This window comes from Bombina bombina, chromosome 6, assembly GCF_027579735.1.
Source record: "Bombina bombina isolate aBomBom1 chromosome 6, aBomBom1.pri, whole genome shotgun sequence".
Taxonomy (NCBI): domain Eukaryota; kingdom Metazoa; phylum Chordata; class Amphibia; order Anura; family Bombinatoridae; genus Bombina; species Bombina bombina.
In genome coordinates, this window is record NC_069504.1 from 218,399,329 (window position 1) to 218,422,061 (window position 22,733).

At 38.5% G+C, this 22,733-nt stretch overlaps 1 protein-coding gene across 1 annotated transcript in view; it reads left to right on the top strand.

Moving 5' to 3' along the window:
* ANO6 (anoctamin 6) overlaps positions 1 to 22,733 on the top strand; it is a 198,160-nt gene that overhangs the window by 122,899 nt on the left and 52,528 nt on the right. Inside the window, 5 exon segments of the mRNA XM_053719206.1 lie at positions 93 to 165; positions 168 to 207; positions 3,421 to 3,555; positions 14,069 to 14,176; positions 14,223 to 14,289. Of these exon segments, the coding sequence (XP_053575181.1) occupies positions 93 to 165; positions 168 to 207; positions 3,421 to 3,555; positions 14,069 to 14,176; positions 14,223 to 14,289 (423 nt within the window).

The following is a 22,733-nucleotide window of genomic DNA, read 5'->3' on the forward strand; positions in this document are numbered from 1 at the left end:
TTAATTTTCCTCTGTTCACAATTAAAAGATATTCTGTTAGAAATTATTATAGAAATATGTTAACTTACTAAATATATACTTTTTTTTTACAGTGTAGGTTTAATGAGAAGTCAAAGGATCCTGGTTACCCTAATGAAAGATATCTTTTGTACAGGGAATGGGCTCACCACTGAGCTTTTACAAGTCGCAGCCTTTGGATCTTGTAAGGTATGTCAATATAGCACCAATTGCGCTAAAAGGTACTGCTCCTAGGTGGTAACTCGCTACTGAGCTGTTGTTCGTTCCTGGTGAGCACTTCTCTTCTGTTTTGTGTTTGAATAATGACCCTGGATAATTCTGCCTAGAGATAATGGGGGAAAACCAGGCCCTGGACTCCAGGCCCAATGTGCTTAGATGGATACTGGCTGCCCCTCACTCACCGTGGTCTCAAAGAAGGAGGAAACGATTGCTCTGGGTTTTTCTTGTTCCTTTATCAGTGGAGGGATTGTTGGTATTTCGGGAGCAGGACTGACTTTACTCGGCGGGAGCAGACTGATTATACTTCTGTAAAGTTTTCCTCTGTGTGATAACTCACCATAGAACAAGCTACTGAGCTGTTGTTTGTTCCTGGTAGAGCAGTTCTCTTATACTGTATATGTTATGTAAGATAAATAGAAATATGTATTTGTTATACTTTGTTTTATACACACACACACTAGAAACTACAAGACATACAACAGTTCACATGTTCATACTATTCTCCTATACGTGACAGAGGAGCAAGCCTACATACCTCCCAACGGGATGACTGGGTATCTGAAACTAAGGAGGTTGAGGGTGGGGATCACCATTTTGTAGGTGGAGCCCATGTTAGGAGGGTGTGGTTATGGATAGTAGCCCGGGATAATGGGTGTGTCTGGATGGATTGTGGGTGTATTTGGGCAGTTCTGTAGGCATTTCCTGGGTCGCCTATGGGCTAGGACTAAGAGAAATTCTGTAAATCAGGAGATATGGCTAAGAGGGACAGTGGGGACATAAGCCTCAGAATTAGCGACTGGCGCTCTCCATCAGGATAGTTTGAAGGTCTGGTACTATATTGTATGGTTGTTGCCTTTTTTAAAGACATTGTAGGAGAGAGGTCAAACATTTTTTAACTTTAAAAAAAAATAAAGAACTAGGGAAACACAAGGCTACATACATAATGGGGTAAATAAAATATAGTGAACAATTTTGATATTGTTTGTCTTAATCGCCTATAATGGCCATTTTGGGCTCTTGATGACATTCTTAATCAAATAAGTAAAAGAGTAATTCAAGAAAGTAGTTTATATGTAAGAGACTTTCAAATTGACCTTGATTCAATAAAACCTGCTTGTGAAACAAATATTGTGTGTGGAAAAATGTTTCCCACATCCACATTGAAAATTGCATAATTTTATAAAGATTTGTACCCATCACAGCTGCTAGTTGCAAGTTAGAGCAGGAGCAGCAACTGTCTTGTAACTGTATTTTTATTCTGGGTATAGAAGTATCTCCTCTGCAAAGGATTCACATGGTGTCATAAAAGAAGATCTATAGAACATTAAAGCATAAGGGAATTTAAGCAAAACAAAAATAATTCCCTGTATAAAATAATCTACTGGAAATATATAAAATATAGACAGATAAAACAAGACAACATACACAAGACATGACTGCAAGATAAGATACTTCACAATACACAACATAATTGGTTTGTATTCCGCATGCTGGGACAAAAGACAGGTGACACATTCTTCTAAAACTGTGCCAGGATTCTCGCTGCCAGGTTCTAGAGGACATAATTTAGTTCTATCCAGCTATTTTATCACAACAAAAGAGACATGCACATATTTTACAGTTACAAACAGCTGTATAAACCATTTTGCAAGTGTGTTTCCCTTAGCTGCTGCAGTTGTAAATATTGCTTTTTCCATGATGCTGGCGGTTTTGTTTGATGTGCGAGATATCAAGCATTGGTCACTTCACGTAAACTACTAGTTGATAACGGCAGGAATTCCACTTATAAAATGCTGGTAAAAGATAGATAAAAAGCATCTACGTCTGAAACATCAGCCAGAAAAATGTGCACAATTCATTTTCAATTAAGAGATTCACATAGAGCATTACTTTAGTGGATGGACAGTGGATTTATTATCAGTTTTTAATGGTTTTCTTTATGCTTTTTCTGCATTTTAAAATGTTTTTATAGAACAATTGTTCACCATTGAATATGAGTGTTAACACTGAAATGAGTGCAGGGAGAATTTTTCCATAAAAGGGACAGTAATCACATTGAGATTTGTTTTTTTTTTATATAACCTTTTTTGCTCGTGCATAGTGAAGACAACTTTGCAATATACTTCCCTTATTTATTTTGCCCCCACCTCTCCATGTATTATAGATCTGAAAATTGTGATTTTCTCATTTTCAATGCTTGAAAGCAAAAAAGGCAAATCCTGCTACATATCTTTCCTTAGATTGGCTTTAACTGATAATTAATGCAAAGCAATGCAAGTTTACTAACATTATGACCGGGGCAACATTATGACCAAGGCTAGCCTTGATACCTGCAGGACTCAGCCCAGGTGGCTCCTTTAACTAAGGCAAAAAGTGGGTGGAGTTTAGGTTATTGAAAACAAACCTGCAGCAAACAAGATGATAATTTACTTGGCTGACTATGTTATTCTATAGCAACAGAACAGAAGTGTTTAGTAATTACATGGCTTTACTGTCTCTGTAAATGGACATGAAATTCAAAATTAAACGTTAGGATTTAGCTAGAATTTCAGCTTAGTTCTGTTATCAATTTACTTAGTTCTCTTGGTATCCTTTGTTGGAAAGTATACTAGGTAAGCTCAGGACCAGCAATGCACTACTACAAGATAGCTTGTGGTTGGTGACTACAACCTTATGCCTCTGCTGATTGGCTTACTAGAGCTAGGTCCCAAAGTGCATTGGTGCTTTGGAAACTGACTTTAAATATGTGTGAGAGTTAAAACCATAGTCATACTCAAGCAATTATGCTCTAACACAATGTTTCTCAATTCCAGTCCTCAAGTAACCCTTACTGGCCAGATTTTCATGATATCTGAACTTTAGAGCACATGTGAAATAATCAGCTGATCAGTAACCATGGTTACTAAAGTATTCTCACACATCAGGTAATCATTTCACCTGTGCTAAAGTTTAGTTATCATAAAGATCTGGCCTGTTAAGGGTCGTTGAGGAATGTGGTTGAGAAACACTGCTCTACCACTTAAAAGCATTTGTTTGCACTTGTCCCCCCATGATAATAATATTTAACATATAGATAATTTAAGAGCAATCACTGCATTAATGTTCAGCAGGTTGTATATTGTATAACATTATCGCAATGGGTTTTGAAAAAAATATATATAATTATTTCTACTTATTTTATAGGAAATACTATGGAGAGAAGGTTGGGATTTACTTTGCTTGGCTTGGTTTCTACACACAGATGTTGGTGGTGGCAGGAATAGTGGGACTTGGATGTTTCTTGTATGGATATAAATCTCAGGAAACCTGCACTTGGAGGTATGACATAAAAATAATGTGTTATAAATAGACATATAAATGTAAATATCCAAGATGAAGAAGAGGACACAAGTTACAAAGGATAGAAAAGAAAGTAAAATAATAAAAAAGTGATACAAAGCCAGAAAAAACAGAAATTATTTCACCGTGTTACAACTCCCCACATTTACAATTGTCCAGGTAGAAAAGTTCTCCCATCCAGGGAACCTCTAGTCCAGAGTTGCCCCAAACAACACTGTTTATGTAATGCCCGCTCTTGCACAGCAATCACGCAAGAGCAGCGATTGTTAATCACCCCAATTGGATCATTCCCAGGGTGATTTTATTCTACCCCTTCCGAGTAGGTGGAGAGAGGTTAAGAACGCTGCTTCTTAAAAAACAGTTGCAGGCTGGTTTGCGTAAATTTCTACTAAATTTCTACCACAACGACTCAGAATCTGCCTCTGCAGCTTTATAAATTGAACCCCCAGGCCTGTCTTAGGCTTTTCAACCTATTCAATTGTAAAAGACCAATTTCCCTCTTTTTATTCTAAATAATGGTTTGGAGAGCAGAAAGTCTGCTATAAGTTCCAAGCATTCAAAAACCAAGAATATGTTATATATCTTCTAGAAAATCATGAATATACAGCCTAATGCTACATAATGAAAAACTTATTTCAGGATGAATAACCTTTGGATTACAATGTACCTTTTAAATAGAAACTATATTTCGATAGATTTTTCATCAAAAAAGCATTTTATAAAAAAAAAATCCTTATTTAAATAAAAACAAATATCTGATTTAAATAATTAAAAAAAATGACATGGCATATACATGCAACTGTATGGGAGGTTACATTGCTGTATTACTGATCTCAGCATATTGGATTATAGGACAGCTTTTTTCTAGTAAGGTGTACTCCAGTTCACGGATCATCCATTACTTATGGGATATTCTCACTCCCAACAGGAAGTTGCAAGAGGACCCCACAAGCAAAGCTGTTATATAGCTCCTCCCCTCACTACCATATCCAGTCATTCTCTTGCCAACTCTCAACGCGCATGGAAGGTAGTAAGAGGAGAGTGGTGAAAAATAGTTAGTTTATTAACTTCAATCAAAAGTTTGTTATTTTAAATAGTACCGGGAGTTGTGCTATTTGTTCTCAGGCAGAGATAGAAGAAGACTTTGCCTTAGCAGGTTGTAACTAAGATCCATTGCTGTTCTCACACATGTCTGAGGAGTGAGGTAACTTCAGAGGGGGAATGGCGTGCAGTTTATTCTGCTATCAGGATATGTGCAGTTATGATTTTTTCTAGGATTGGAAATGCTAGGAAAAATGCTGCTGATTCCTGATAAATGTAAGTTAAGCCTGAATACAGTGATTTAATAATGACTGGTATCATGCTTACCTCTCAGGGGTTAATACCCTTTATAGATATAGCTACTATAAAACGTTTGCTGGCATGTTTTAATCGTTTTTTATATATGCTTGGTGATAAACTTATTGGGGCCTAATTTTTTCTACATGGCTGGCTGTATTTTTGCCTAGAAACAGTTTCCTGAGGCTCTTCCACTGCTGTAATATGAGTGGGAGGGGCCTATTTTAGCGCCTTTTTTGCGCAGTTATAATTACAGACTGAGACATCAGTTTTCCTCAAGAGTCCACTGCATGCTACAGGACATCTCTAAAGAGCCTAAAATCGTTTATTGGAGGAAGGTAGGAGCCACAGTAAGCTGTGGCACTTTGCTGGGAACTGATAAAAAAGTCTATGTTGTTTTTTATGATCCGTTTTTTTGAACTAGGGGTTAATCATCCATTTGCAAGCTGGTTGCAATGCTCTGTTAGCCTATTACATACCACTGTAAAAATTTTGTTTGTGTAACTGCCTTTTTTCCTGTTTTTCAAATCTTTGACTAAATTCTGTTTCCCTTAAAGGCACAGTACCGTTTTTTTTTTATATTGCTTGTTAAATTGAATTAATGTGTTTTCCAATGCTCTGCTAGTCTCATTGCTAGTCTGTATAAACATGTCTGACATTAAAGGAAACTTCCTTGTTCATTATGTTTAAAGGCCATGGTGGAACCCCCTCTTAGAATGTGTACCAATTGTACTGACTTCACTTTAAGCAATAAAAGATCATATTATGTCTTTAAAAAATGTCATCACCAGAGGAATCTAGTGAGGGGGAAGTTATGCCGACTAACTCTCCCCACGTCGTCAGATCCTTGACTCCCGCTCAAGGGACTCACGCTGAAATGGCGCCAAGTACATCAAGGGCAACCCATAGCGTTTACTTTACAAGACATGGCGGCAGTCATGGATAATACACTGTCAGCGGTATTTAGCCCAGAACTACCTGAACTTAGAGGTAAGCGAGATAGCTCTGGGGTTAGACGAAATGCAGAGGCATACTGACGCTTTAAGAACCATGTTCTGATACTGCCTCACAATATGCTGAAGCTGAGGAAGGAGAACTTCAGTCTGTGGGTGATGCTTCTGATTCAGGGAGAATCCCTGATTCTGATATTTCTACATTTAAATTTAAGCTTGAACACACTCCGCGTGTTACTTAAAGAGGTTTTAGCTGCTCTGAATGACTGTGACACAATTGCAGTACCAGAGAAATTGTGTAGACTGGATAAATACTTTGCAGTGCCGGTGTGTACTGATGTTTTTCAATACCTAAAAGGTTTACAGAAATTATTAATAAGGAATGGGATAGACCAGGTGTGCCGTTCTCTCCCCCTCCTATTTTTAGAAAATGTTTCCTATAGACGCCACCACACGGGACCTTATGGCAGACAGTCCCTAAGGTGGAGGGGAGCAGTTTCTACTTTAGCAAAGCGTACTACTATCCCTGTCGACATTTCTGTCAACAAGGTTTTATCCTTCAGCCCCTTGCATGCATTGCCCCTGTCACTGCTGCTGCGGGCGTTCTGGTTTGAGTCTCTGGAAGAGGCCTTACAGGTAAGCGACTCCATTGGATGACATATTTGGCAAACTTAGGGCACTTAAGCTAGCCAATTCTTTTGTTACTGATGCCATTGTTCATTTAACTAAACTAACGGCTAAGAATTTGTTTTGCTATACAAGCGCGCAGAGCGATATGGCTTAAATCATGGTCAGCTGACGTGACTTCAAAGTCTAAGCTACTTAACATTCCCTTCAAGGGGAAAGACCTTATTCGGGCTTGGTTTGAAGGAGATATTGCTGATATCACTGGAGGTAAAGGTCATGCCCTTCCTCAGCGACAGGTCCAAATAAGGGCCACAAACAGTCTAATTTTCGTGCCTTTCGAAACTCCAAGGCAAGTGCGGCATCAACCTCCTCTAATGCAAGACAAGAGGGAACTGTTGCTCAGTCCAAGGCGGTCTGGAGGCCAAACCAGACCTGGAACAAAAGTAAGCAGGCTATAAACCCTGCTGCTGCCTCTAAGACAGCATGAAGGAACGGCCCCCTATCGGTAACGGATCTAGTGGGGGCAAGACTTTTCACTCTTCGCCCAGGCGTATGGGCAAAGAGATGTTCAGGATCCCTGGGCGTTGGAAATTATATCCCAGGGGTATCTTCTGGACTTCAAAGCTTCTCCCCCCCATAGGGAGATTTCACCTTTCACAGTTATCTGCAAACCAGATAAAGGAGAGAGGCATTCTTACACTGTGTACGAGACCTCCTAGTTATGGGAGTGATCCATCCAGTTCCCAAATAGGAACAAGGACAGGGTTTTTACTCAAATCTGTTTGTGGTTCCACCAAGAAAGAGGGAACATTCAGACCAATTTTGGATCCTAAAGGATCTTAAACCAAATTCCTCAGAGTTCCATCATTCAAGATGGAAACTATCGTACCATCCTACCTATGATCCAGGAGGGTCAAATATATGACTACAGTGGATCTAAAAGGATGCTTACCTTCAAATCTCCGATACACAAAGATCATCATCGGTTTCTCAGGTTTTGTCTTTCTAGACAGGCATCTACCAGTTTTGTAGCTCTTCCCTTTGGGTCTAGCTACAACCCCAAGAATCTTCACGAAGGTCTCCTAGGGTCCCCTTCTGGCGGTCTCAGGCCGCGGGGGCCTAAGCAGTAGCCCCCTTATTTAGACGACATCCTGATACAGGCGTCAAACTTCCCAAATTGCCAAGTCTCATACGGACGTAGTACTGGCATTTCTGAGATCGCATGGGTGGAAAGTGAACGAGGAAAAGAGTTCTCTATCCCACTCACAAGAGTTTCCTTTCTAGGGACTCTGATAGATTCTGTAGAGATGAAAATTTACCTGACGGAGTCCAGGTTATCAAAGCTTCTAAATTCCTGCCGGGTTCTTCATTCCATTCCGCGACCTTCGGTGGCTCATTGTATGGAAGTAATCGGCTTAATGGTAGCGGGCAATGGACATAGTGCCGTTTGCACGCTTACATCTCAGACCGCTGCAACTATGCATGCTCAGTCCAGTGGGATGGGGATTACACAGATTTGTCCCCTCAACTGAATCTGGACCAAGAGACCAGGGATTCTCTGCTCTGGTGGCTATCTCGGGTCCATCTGTCCAAAGGTAATGACCTTTCGCAGGCCAGAATGGACAATTGTAACAACAGATTCCAGCCTTCTAGGTTGGGGTGCAGTCTGGAACTCCCTGAAGGCTCAGGGATCGTGGGACTCAGGAGGAGTCTCTCCTTCCAATAAATATTCTGGAGCTAAGAGCGATATTCAATGCTCTTCAGGCTTGGCCTCAGTTAGCGTCTCTGAGGTACATCAGATTTCAGCTCGGACAACATCACGACTGTGGCTTACATCAACCATCAAGGGGCAACAAGAAGTTCCCAAGCGATGTTAGAAAGTCTCAAAGATAATTCGCTTGGCGGAGATTCACTCCTGCCACCTATCAGCTATCCATATCCCAGGTGTGGAGAACTGGGAGGCGGATTTTCTAAGTCGACATTATCATCCGGGGGAGTGGGAACTCCATCGGAGGTGTTTGCACAAGTGATTCATCGCTGGGGCCAAACCAGAACTAGATCTCATGGCGTTCTCGACAGAACGCCAAGCTTCCTTGTTACGGATCCAGGTCCAGGGACCACAGGGCGACTCTGATAGATGCTCTGGCAGCGCCCTGGTCTTTCAACCATGGCTTATGTGTTTCCACCATTTCCTCTGTTCCCAAGATCAAGCAGGAGAGAGCATCAGTGATTTTAATAGCGCCTAGCGTGGCCACGGCAGGACCCTTGTATGCAGAGCTGGTGGTCATGTCATCCTTTCCACCATGGACTCTGCCTCTGAGACAGGACCTTCTACTTCAGGGTCCTTTCCACCATCCAAACCTAATTTCTCTGAGACTGACTGCATGGAGATTGACCGCTTGATTTTATCAAAGCGTGGCTTCTCCGAGTCAGTCATTGATACCTTAATACAGGCACGAAAGCCTGTCACGAGGAAAATTTACCATAAAATATGGCGTAAATATCTTTATTGGTGTGAATCCAAGGGTTACCTCATGGAGTAAGGTCAGGATTCCTAGGATATTATCTTTTCTCCCAAGAAGGCTTGGAAAAAGGTTTTGTCAGCTAGTTCCTTAAAGGGACAGATTTCTGCCTCTGTCTATTCTTTTACACAAGCGTCTGGCAGATGTCCCAGACGTTCAGGCATTTTGTCAGGCTTTAGTCAGAATAAGCTGTGTGTTAAACCTGTTGCTCCACCATGGAGCTTAAACTTGGTTCTTAAGGTTTTTCAAGGAATTCTGTTTGAACCTCTTCATTCCATAGATATAAAACTTTTATCTTGGAAAGTCCCTTTTTTTGGTAGCTATTTCCTCGGCTCGTAGAGTCTCCGAGTTATCTGCCTTACAAATGTGATTCTCCTTATCTGATTTTTCATTCTGATAAGGTAGTCCTGCGTACCAAACCTGGGTTCTTACCTAAGGTGGTATCTAACAAGAATATCAATCAAGAGATTGTTGTTCCACTCCTTGTGTCCTAATCCTTCTTCAAAGAAGGAACGTCTATTACACAATTTGGACGTGGTTAGTGCTTTAAAAGTTTTACACTTACAAGCTACTAAGGATTTTTCGACAAACATCTACTTTGTTTGTTGTTTACTCTGGTCAGAGGAGAGGTCAAAAGGCTTCGGCAACCTCTCTTTCTTTTTGGCTAAGAAGCATAATACGCTTAGCCTATGAGACTGCCTGGTCAGCAGCCCCCCTGAAAGGATTACAGCTCATTCTACTAGAGCTGTGGCTTCCACTTGGGCCTTTAAAAATGAGGGCTTCTGTTGAACAGATTTGCAAGGCGGCGACTTGGTCTTCGCTTCTTACTTTTCAAAATTCTACAAATTTGATACTTTTGCTTCTTTCGAGGCTATTTTTGGGAGAAAGGTTTTACCAGGCCGTGGTACCTTCCGTTTAAGTATCTGCCTTGTCCCTCCCTTCATCCGTGTACTTTTAGCTTTGGTATTGTGTATCCCATAAGTAATGGATGATCCGTGGACTGGATACACCTTACTAGAGAAAACACAATTTATGCTTACCTGTATGAATTTATTTCTCTAGTGGTGTATCCAGTCCACGGGCCCGCCCTGTCCTTTAAGGCAGGTTATTTTTTAAATTTAAACTACAGTCACCAATGCACCCTATGGTTTCTCCTTTCTCTGCTTGTTTTCTGTCGAATGACTGGATATGGTAGTGAGGGGAGGAGCTATATAACAGCTTTGCTGTGGGTCCTCTTGCAACTTCCTGTTGGGAGTGAGAATATCCCATAAGTAATGGATGATCCGTGGACTGGATACACACTAGAGAAATATATTTATCAGGTAAGCACTAAATTGTGTTTTCTAATTGGTGGTGACTGGGTATTATCAAAAGATGGAATCTGCTTGGGCACCACTTAGTTTTGTTTTGGGGTTCTTACCCCACATGTTTTTCTTAAACCGAACACTGCACTTGGTCCTCTGGCACAATTCTAAGAGCTGATTAGTATACTAATACATGAGTTGTCCTTAAGTTATTGGTAAGGTTAACATTATGGTTTAAATTGTCATTGTACTTGTAAAGGATTGCACCAAACCACACAGAATCACCCCAAAGACAATTTTTCTTGAATATAAACTTTGCAATGGTGATGGGAAAATATAGCTTTAGTTTTTGCCACATTAAAATCCTAGAGGGTTTAAAAACAATATTTATTTAAGTTAATCCCTAAAGGGATATTGTACACTTAGAAATTGTGAAATAAAATATTTAATTATGCTTGGTAAAAAACAATTTTCCAATACGCCTTCATTATTTATTTTGCCCCCCCCTTTTCTGTAATCTAGCTCTAAAAATCTGATTGGTTGCACACTCCAGTGACCCATTTAATAACTGTTTATAATTGGCCTTATCAGAGAAGAAAACCTAGGTTACAACATGGCAGCGCCCCTTGCTTTATGCAATCCAAAATGTTACATTTCTTTTTTTTTTCCAATATTTAAACAACTCGTTTAATACTTTACAATTAATCTGCGTATTATTATCAGACTAATCATTGCTTTGAATACAAGTAGAAACACCCTTTATCCAAACTGCTTGGGACTGGAAAAGGTTTGGATTTAGTAATAGCTTGGGATTTTGGAATATTTGCATCTTTAAATTTAGACAGTTTAGAGACGGGATGGGACCAAGTGTTAACCACAATATGTTATGTATTATTTTAATGGAACAAGACTTAGCCAAACAGAGGAGGAAAGAGGATTTGGGGAAGTTAGTAATAGATAACAAGCTAAAGATGGATGCAACAAGAACAAGCAGGCAGCACCCGGTATATCACAGGACTTCACAGGACACAATGAAATAAAAGCATAACTTTATTGGCACCCAGACAGGGATGCACTTACTAACGAAACATGTTTGACGACCTTGCCCTTTGTGATTTGTAGTAACATATTGTACTTTCTCAGTGGGTCACTGAGAAAGTACAATATGTCACTAACGAAACATGTATGACCGACCTTCCCTTTGTGATTTGTACTAAATGCATCCCTGTCTGGTGCCTAATAAAGTTATGCTTTTATTTCATTGTGTCCTGTGAAGTCCTGTGATATACCGGGTGCTGCCTGCTATGTTCTTGTTGGATTTCGTTTTTGAGCATTGATGGAGCGCTCCTACCCTTGGCGAGCACCGGTGACATCCCCTCTTTGAGACTGCCTGCCCTGAGAGCACTGGTGCGGAAGTAAACTAGCGTGAAGATGGTTGTGTCTCAGTGTGGGATGCAAACGGAGACAAGGAGACAATTGTTCTGGATAAAGATGGATGCACAATGAAGGGTAGCGGCTTCAAGGCTAATAAGATAGTAGCATGTATTAAAAGAGGCATTGTTTCAAGGGAGGAAAGCATAATTCTGTCACTATATAAATCCCTGATAAGACCTCACCTTGAGTATGGAGTGCAGTTTTGGGGACAGATCACAAAAAAAATATTGCAGAACTAGAAAAAGTTTAGAGAAGGGCCACAAAGCTAATAAGGGGAATGGAGAATTTAAGCTATGAGGAGAGGCTAGCCAAACTGGGCCTGTTTTCTCTAGAAAAAAGGCGCTTGAGAGGTGACATGATTACTTTATATAAATATTCAAGGCCCATATACAGAGATGAACATAAGCTCTGCTTATTGCAAGAAAAGTTTTGTGACAAAAGGTCACAATTTAAGGTTTTGGAGGAAAGGAGATTTAATCTCCTGGCAACGGAAACATTTTTTTCACTGTAAGAGCAATAAAATTGTGGAACTCATTACCAAAGGAGGTAGTGAATGCCAATACCCCTAGATACATTTAAAAAATGGTTTAGATACATTTACTGGCTAGAAACAAAATTCATGGATGTGATTGCTTGTATTAAATAGGTCACCTTTTAGTGGGATTAATTTAAGTTCAACTGGAGCTTTTTGTAAGTATAATTAGATTTGTATAGGCTGAACTCGATGGACTTCGGTCTTTTTTCAAACCTCATCTACTATGTTATGTAATTTTAGGCAATATTTACATGTCATAATACAGCTTATGCACACACTAAAATTTTAAATACTTCTGTTTAAATACTACCCTCAGAAAGACAGTACTGTAATCAGAAAGGTAATATTTGTTGTTTTAAATAAATATAGATATTTCAAAATACAAAAACAAAGACACAGGCAGAGCAGATTGTGACTTACCAGGCAGGGAAAAATAGTCATTTTTAATTTAAAAATGTTTTATAATAAAAAGTTTGTATTTCAGAGTACGTTTGTATTTTGTAGTTCCGGATTTGGGAATTTGTACCTGTACATCATTCTGTCTATTCTGTCGTTAAACATTATTTTAGTGCAATAAATATCACTTCTAGTTTGCACTTGCATTACAAGTTCTTTTCTATATTGCTTAAGCGAAAGTCTAGGGCGCTAACATCTGCATGTCGGATAGACTTTGTGCTGTATCCCTCGCATATTAGACTTCTATGGGGACGATTGAGTGATAAGCCGAGGGTGCCCCCTAAGTTAATGTTGCACAAGTAGGTAAAGCTGTTCATGCTGTTCTTCGCAATACTATTAATAACAATAATGCCCTTCATTCAGGTCTTAGAAAGTGCCTACCTTTTACAGCTCTATTTTGGATTGTGCTGGAGCACAACACTTAAGGGCCGTGATACCCAAATGTTGAAACACTTGAAAGTGATGCAGCATAGCTGTATAAAAAGCTGACATTAAAATATCACCTGAACATCTCTATTTAAAACGGGAAGGTATTTTACCTCAAAATGTCCCTAAGTAGTCACACCCCATTGTAAGGGCTTTAAGCAACAAATCAGTATGCCTGTCTCGGGACTTGCAAGGGAGCATGCCCTCATGCACACTCATGTTGTTTCCCTATTTAGTTTAAGGAAGTTTACTATGAAAATCTCATGAGATCACAGAAAAAGAAATTCATGACCTCACCACTGCTGATGCTAATTGGCTGCTGTTCCATTTCTTCCCTTTTTTTTTACCTGCAGCTGGGGCAGTAACTGTAAGATAACTTTTTACACGAGCACTTACCCTCTGGTGAGCTGAGGAAGTTGTGAGGTAAAATAATCTTCCTTTTTTACATAGAGATGTTCGAGGTGATACTTTCCATTCAGCTTTTTACAGTTATGCTGCATCACTTTCAAGTTATTTAGCATATAAGTATTTATGTCCCTTTAACTTACCACATGTAATAAAAGCGCAATGCATAAGCTAATATAATTCAATGTGTATAAAAACGTTTCAGCATATTATGATGCTTTAGTATAATTGTTTTAAGCACCCACTTGTGTGTTATTCTTTGTTCAAGGTTGTGCCAAACATAAATGTACACTCTGCATTCTATTGTGCTTCACTTGTAATCTAGAACTCACATCCAATTTTTTTGTCAGCAGATGTGCAAATTAGTACACACAAATGAAATTATTTTTTTAATAATTGGCAGACCAACAACGTGTCTAGTAAAGAAATAGGCAAAAAATAGAAATCCATAGACAAAGGCTCGTAATGTAAACTGTATTTTATTTCTTTCAGCAAAGAGGTTTGTGATCCAAATATTGGAGGAAATATCATTATGTGTCCACAGTGTGACAAGGAATGTACATACTGGCACCTTAACATCAACTTGTTCATCTTCAAAAGGTAATTTGTAATAATATAGTTTGTATTACAAAATGTGAATTTTCAGGTTCCATCCTGTAACTATGAGGATGAAGATTTTTGTTGTTGGCGCTTTGAGGTGCTTGTACAGCTATGTGAGTTATCCAGCTTCACATTTCTGTATCATTTAATGGGAATGCCAAGAAGTCAGTTCCACAGCACCTTAAATAAAACATCCTTTATTCAACAATTATGGACAGCATAATATGCAATGTTTCGGGAGTGTAAATCCCTTATAAACTTCAATTTAATGGAATGCTTATCAAGCACTCAGTTATATTGTACTTTACAACTGAAGAATAATATTGTATGACATACAAGACACACTGAAATATAAGACCTTCTGATTGTGGAAGAATACAATTTAATGTATTCTACCAAACACATATTTCCTGTATTGTTTTAAAATCTGTAGGATATCTTAGTGCTTTATTAACAGATAATACCTTTTTTTTCACAAAGAACAGGCTTAATTGTTGTTTTTTATATGCAATTATATAAATGGTTTTGCCAGCAGTGCGCCATCAAAAAATCATTTGGAGAGATGGCCCATCATCAGCAAATCAATGTCCAGATTATTGGACTTGGTTATACACAAATGACCATATCGTGCTCTAGTATCTGAGTCATTTATATGCTTAGATCTACACAAATTCCAAGCGTATTGCATCATAGTTTTTTTTATTATTTATAATCCATTAAAATAAGGATGCGTGCTAGACAGCCCTTCTGTATCCTTAGGGTTTGATACACTAAATATTATATAATGTGAAATGGTTTTAAATAGATAAAGTTCTTGTAACATTTGTTTTATTTGGTTTAAATTGTTCATAATGTATTGAACATTTGATTAATAATATTATTCTTGTGTAGTTATTGTTCTCAAACACTTTTAACATAATTTGTAAGAATGGGCTTACCCGTTTCCTTTGGAGCAGTTAAAACGTTTCAAAGATTTTATTATAACTCCCCTTTTTTTCTTATTGCATATAGTGACAGGATGGTCTGGAAAACTGAGTGCAATTAATATTCTGATTTCATGTAACATATTTCTAGAGAAATAGTCTAAGGTAGGGGGACTGCCATCAAGCAGTGGCGCACAAGTCTCAAATGCGTGGCAACGCCGAATGAACCCGAGCATGAAATTCCCCTCTTCTTGCGAGTGGTATAAATGCATTTCTAACAATTCATTTGTGCCTTTAACACCCAACATGAAAGCTGTTCTGCAAATTGGAAGACAGCACTAACTCAAGTTATCCAAGACCACTTCCACAAGCTTTATCAAGAGTTGTATAGCGTAATGGTGACGATAATTTTAGCTTGAAACCTTAGTTGGAAAGCTCTACTGGGAGTTAATCAGGAGCTGCAAGTAGAAACTGATTCTATGCGTCTTACCAGTATGCTGTGTCAGAGGACCCACAGCTTGAGAATCTCGAGTCCGACATGACCCCTTTGAAGTATTTTCCACCGGAACCTTATAGGGGAAGCCCAGTACTTTTGTAAGTAGAGGAAGCTAAAGAGAGTCCGAGGGTGCACACATTTTACAGGTTACCTTTATTTTAAGGACAGGGGGTGATACTGAGATCAGAGTGTATTTCCTGCTTGGACTCCTGGGCACAGCACAGATTTGAAATATGTGCGATACGACCAGCATGATCTCACTGTGGATAGAGGGATTTAGAGTACTGCTCCCATATATATATATATATATATATATATATATATATATATATATATACTATATATATATATATATATATATACACTTCATTTAGCCCTTACTGAGGATACTTTCGGGTTGTATTTTAATACAATATTTATAACTTCAGAGCACAAGGATCTTTGGTCTATATAAGTTGATATTTGTTGTATACTTGTACAGCATTTAAAATGTATTTAACCCCCTTGAGTGCCAACGACGGCCTCCTGAGCCGTCGCAGAGTTTCCCACTCTGGTGCTAACGAAGAGCTGTCGCTAGCAGTCCTCCCACCCTTGAGGAAGATCTGGAGGCTCCCCCCGCTCCTCACGCCGGGTCTTTACGTATGCATGGTGGACGTCACAGCGCAACTTTATTTATACCTTAACAATGTTGAGTATAGGAGCAGGGGCATGCTTCTTAGAAGCCTGTATCTCAGGCATCTAAGCAGCTACAGACCCCCAAGACCCATCGCCTAACCTTTACAACAGTGTAAGTCTTCGGATCTAGAAAGAAAAAAAAGTTAAAGGGATAATCCCTGTATTACCCATTTCCCAGTTTTGCATAACCAACACAGTTATAATAATATAATTTTAACCTCTGTGATTATCTTGTATCTAAGCCTCTGCAAAACTGCCCCCTTATTTCAGTTCTTTTGACAGACTTGCAGTCTAGCCAATCAGTGCCTGGCTCCCAAGATACTTCTCATGCACGAGCACAGAGTTATCTATATGAAATACGTGAACTAATACCCTCTAGGGGTGAAAAACTGTTAAAAATACAATCTGAAAGAGGCTTGGGCTTCAAGATCTAAGAAATTTGCATATGAACCTCCTAGGTTAAGCTTTCAACTAATAATACCAAGAGAACAAAGCAAAATTGGGTGATAAAGTAAATGGAAAATTGTTTAAAATTGCATGCTCTATCTGAATCATGAAAGTTTATTTTGGGCCTAGACTGTCCCTTTAAAATGGTTTTGTTTTTATATATATAAAAAAAAAAAAAAAAACCTTAAACAAGCTTAGCACCCAGTGGGAAAGTGCTTAGCACTCAAAGGGTTAATGCAATGCATAGTGATGTTTCTCAGTATTGTTAGTGCATCTTGGATCAAGTTTGTTATAATGACCGATTATCTCCACCAATGAAAGAATTAGGCTTGATAACATTTTAGAGATGTTAGGATCATTACTTTTGATATTTCCTGTATTTAGCCGTCGTTCTTTCATTTTATTTGGCCTTTCTCCCAACAGGGACACATTGCACCTTTTTTAGCTTTGTATGGGTAGGATTTATTAGCCTTATGTGTTGTGCTGTTTAGTAAACCGATAGGAGTTTAATTTGACTCTTTGCATTGGCTCCTTAAGCCTTTTTCTTTGTTTTAAAGGGATTAAAAAAAAAACATTTTCTTTTGGGATTCACACAGAGCATACACATTTTTTAAAAAAAGTTTCCAATTTACTTCTGTTTGGAAATTTGCTTCATTCCCATAGTAATTCCTTGTTTAAAGAGATACCTAGGTAAGGTATCCTAAGCAGCATACATGGCAGGAAATAGTGCTGCCCTCTAGTGCTCTTGCAAATGGAAAATATTGTGCTGCCATAAAGTGCTCCAGGACACGTGCAGGCTCCTGATCTTATGTCCCTGCTTGTCAACAAAAGATACAAAGAGAACAAATAAAATGTTATTATAGAAGTAAATAAGAAAACTTGTTTTATCTTAAAGGGACAGTCTACACCAGAATTTTTATTGTTTTAAAAGATAGATAATCCCTTTATTACCCCATTTCCCCAGTTTTGCATAACTAACACAGTTAGATTAATGTACTTTTTACCTCTGTGATTTACCTTGTATCTAAGCCTCTGCAAACTGCCCCTGTTTTCAGTTCTTTTGACAGACTTGCAGTCTAGCCAATCAGTGCCCTGCTCCCAGATAACTTCTCGTGCACGAGCACAGTGTTATCTATATGAAATACGTGAACTAACACCCTCTAGTGGTGAAAAACTGTTAAAATCCAATCTGAAAGAGGTGGGCTTCAAGGTCTAAGAAATTAGCATATGAACCTCGGTAGTTAAGCTTTCAACTAAGAATACCAAGAGAACAAAGGCAAATTGGTGATAAAAGTAATTGGAAAATTGTTTAAAATTACATGCTCTATCTGAATCATTAAAGTTTATTTTGGCCTAGACTGTCCCTTTAATCATGAAAGAACAATGTTGGGTTTCGTATACCTTTTACATGTTTTAGTAATCTATGAGTGATCTACTGATGCTGCATATCTGTTTAATGAGACCCATGAGTGGTCGTCCTATTTTCCAGTGTACCCTCTGTGAAGATATTGTTGATGAGCAAGAGGTCCAAAAGTGGCCTCAAAGGTGTTTCAGAGGGTCTTTTAGAGTATAGCAATCTTAATTTTACACGTTTTTCTTTATATGAGTGTAAATCGTATCACTTATATTGACAAAACAAAAAAAAACAGGTTTCTATGTGTCCTTTTGTTTTCATTGACCTATTAAAGACAGGATATTGTAAGTGATAATTAATGCCTAATGCTGAATACTGTAATCCTTGCTAATGTGTTTTTAGTGATCTGTATAATCTTATGGTATCCTGTCTGTGTGTTTGTATTAAAACCTCAATAAAAAAAGTTAATGATTAGACAAAAGCAGATTCCTTTAAAAGCAGGTATTTTGCATGACTTGCTCAGTTCCTTGCCGGTTAACATTAGTGATGGAAAGTCCGATTCGTCTGGATGAATCGGTTCATTTCGGACGGTTCGTTTAAAAAGAACCGGGTCATGAACCGATTCATCAGTTCACTTGTCAAGCTGCCGACACAGCAGTCATGTGGCGCACACGGGGCAGACTATTCTTCTGTTACAGACACTTATGCAGTTTTTGACACACAAAGCAGCGCTCCTTTATCCACAAAACTCAAAAAAATTTTTTTATCCTGATATTTATTATCTTCTATTAAAAGCACAATTTCTTAAATATTTATTATAAGTTCATCAGCTGATTGTGCATGCCTGTATGTGCAAGCTTTAACCGTTTCCTAAGTATATCTCCCCATAGTCCTTTCTGGCTGAGCTCCACAGCAATATTTGAGGTTAATTGAGAGGCAGTTAGGGATAACAGGGGTCCTTATGGTAAATTTATGGGGAGGAATATTTATGGCCAAGGAGCAGTAAGGGTTAATTTAATAAGCAGGTAGGGGTAAAGGCAGGGGTCTTTAGGTTTAATTTATGGGGAGAGTATTTATTGTAAGGGTTAATTTAATGTGCAGTTAGGGGCTAAATTCAGGGGTCTTTAGGGTTAATTTATAGTGAGGAGTATTTATTGTAAGGGGCAGTAAGGGTTAATTTAATGTGCAGTTAGGGGTAAAGGTAGGGGTCTTTAGGGTTAATGTATGATGAGGAGTATTTATTGTAAGGGGCAGTAAAGGTGTATTTAATGTGCAGTTAGGGGTAAGGCAGGGAGTCTATTGAGAACTGCTGTGACTTGATGTTTGAATCAGTGAACTGTTCATTGCAAAGGAGTTAGTTAACAGTTCACTGATTCAATAGCAACTGGTAGTATGATCCTAGAGTGAGGATGTCTGATTCTGCTGTGTGATTCATTGCAAAAGAGTTGGCAGAAGCAGAAATCACTCACTCTAGGATCATATTACCAGTGCTGCTACAGACTCAGGAAGTGAACTGTTTCAAACGAATCAGTTCAGTGAAAAGAACCAGTTCAAAAGAACGATTCGTTCACGAACTTTTACTGGACATCACTAGTTAACATAGATCAATATAATATGGTTGTTAAGCCAGGGCTCAATAAAGTTATGCGACAAAATTTAGACACTGGCATCCTGGTTTATAGCCCCCCGATAACCATTGGGTGCCATCCACTTTTTACTGCTGGCTGGCAAAAGCCACACCTAAAATGTAGCCTTGTGCAACTGTGAAATTCAAATTTAGCTTTGTCTGTGATCTCATTGCAATGTTATGCTGCTAGGTTTTAAATTTTGAATTCAGTAGCTTCTAGACTATATTACTAAATGTTTAATTAATCATTACATTATCTACAGCTTATATTTTTCGTCTTTCCCCTAATTTTGTATTTAACAATATAAAGTAATCACTGATATATCAGATCAATCTAGTAATTTTTTTTTTTAACAATTTTAAAGTAAAGAAAAGATTGTAAACGTTAGCATCAGATGTAACTGTGGGGTTTTGTTTTTTTTTTGTTTTTTTTTGGGGGGGGGGTTTGGACAAGTGAAAACTATTTATTATCTGATGGGGATGTAGGAACATTAAATGAAAAACACTCTATGTATCAGAGTGAATCGAATCTTATAATGCCATTTTATGCGCTTTGTTTTAATCTAAAAATTGTATTTATTTCCAGAAACTCTGCATCTTTGACAGTTTTGGGACACTTGTGTTTGCTGTATTCATGGGGATATGGGGTAAGGTTAACTGTCAATTTTACATAAAATAACATCCGAAAAAATCCAGAACACTGTGTCTCGAGTTAACATAATCCCTTGTATTATAGCCTGCATTTATTAGTGTCTCATTAAATATTTTAGTAGAGATGACCTCTGGATTTTATGAGAATACTTTACTTGATTGCCTAGTGAATGAAATAACAAAGTGGAATTGTTTAAATTATTTTGTTTTTGTTGTTTTTTTTTTTAATCTTTTTTTTTTTTGTTGACTTGTCCACTGCCTATTTGTTACCAAAATTGTAAATGAGACCTCAGTATGTGACAAAAATGGTACCAGTCGTCAATTGGGGGAGAATCTTGCAATTTTTAACATGTAAATTGAAGAAAGAACGGTACAATTATATTTTAAATATTAACAGACATACTGAAGTCTAAGATAATCAATATTTTAATATCACATATGAATACTTAAATTGCTACATTAAATCATTTGAATGTCATATTCGATATTGGAAAGATTTATGTTTATTAAAGGGACAGTAAACCTTAAAAATAATGTTATATAATTCTGCACATAGTGCAGAATTATATAACATTATTTAAGTGCTATAGTTCTAAAAGCCTTTTTTACCTTTTAATATGTAAAAAATTGGGGGGGGCGGAGCCAACCGCCAATCTAGCAAGACGTGCCACTACAGAGCTCCTGATGGCAGGTTACTAAAATTAATATTTATGGAGTTCTAAGTACCTAAACAGCCTGTACTCTGATTTTGACATAACCTTAGGACAACGGAATGCTCATACAGAGATGGCACTTCTAACTAAAGAGAACTTCTACAATGAGTTCAACGCATGCTGGAACACTTAGCATGGCGGATGGAGGAAAACTTTTGTGACATCTCAGCAACCCTAAGATTAGTCACTTATAAATCGTTCTGAGCCACAAATTCTACTAAGTGAGAAACTTCTTGCACATACGCTGCCGACTGGAAACTGTTACTGCCACACCCGCCATTGGAGCAGACCTCAGAGATCAGGGTAATGGCGTATCCCGACAACATGAGGCTGTTTCTTTAGTGCCTGCAAGCTCCCCCGGACACCTATGCCTGAAGCACTGGTATCCACTGGTCTTCAATACTCCTTGTATCGAGGTAAATACCGTCTGCTAACTTAAACAACTTGTAGCTACAATCCCTGGTCCCCTATCTCTAACTTACCCAGAGGATCCTCCATTTGGCTGGACGAGGGTGATATCAGCTGGGATTAAAAGTGGCTGCTGCGTTTGGGATGAAATTGGCGCTAGCCGCACACACAGATCTCCTCTATCTCACAATTGAGAGGCTGCGGTGAAGATTTTTCTGGGTTAGCAAGCCCCGGTCTGCGACAGGGAATCAAACGGCTGCACTTTACTTATGCTTACTGGAAGCCTTCAGAACCCTTTTGATCCAGGTGGCTAGTATTGTATTCCCCCCCCCCCCCTGCTGCGTAGCCAAACCCAGTGAAATTAGTGAAGTTATCTGTGAACTTTTGGCACATGTTGACTGATATGCGGTATGGACTCTATAGAGACTGTTTAACCTTAAAGCTATTTTACCAGTGAATTTCCATATACCATGCATACAGCTTGTGTCCGCATAATCTAACTGGCAGAATATTCACTTTGAGATTTCCAGTGCGCAGTTTGGGGGTAGCCCATTCTTCGGATAAAGACTTATGGGCCTGAAAGTTTTTGATCTTCTTGTTTTTAGACACTATAATATTGCCCTTATGTTGCTGACCACATGGTAGTTTATCTTTACAATTTTGTAATGTTCAGTTGACCATTTGTAGACATGTTAACAGAGGTGTAGTGCTCTTACTGTCCATTTATATAATTGTATGCATTAATGCTCAGTGCTCTAACCTTCATAATCCTGCTGATTTTAAAGGCCATAATTTTCTGCAGTTTCTATTTTTTTGTTTTGTTTGTTTATGGGGGGAGAATGTCAGTCTATATACCTGTTAGTTTACAGTTGCTTATTCTTCCCCATGTGTTTATTCGCAGGTCTTGTGGTCCTAACACTTAAACCTCTCATTTTCTTATGTTTATATTCATCCCACTTAGATGCTAGCTATGGATTCTTGAAAAGTATATTTATGTGCATGTGTATCTTTGCTAGTACATTGACCTCCCTAGCATATTTTTTCCCATATCCTGCTGCATCTCAGCAGGGGTTTGAATCACTACTGTGGTCTACGCATAACTACATTCTTAAGGAGATGATTAATAATAGATCCCCCTTTGATTAGGGTTATTTTATTTATTGATTGACCGCAGACCATACTACTAACACCCCCTTCTTAAAACACATGTTCTGTACATATCTGTTCCAAGTGTTATGGTTGAAATCCTAGTTAACAGGAGTT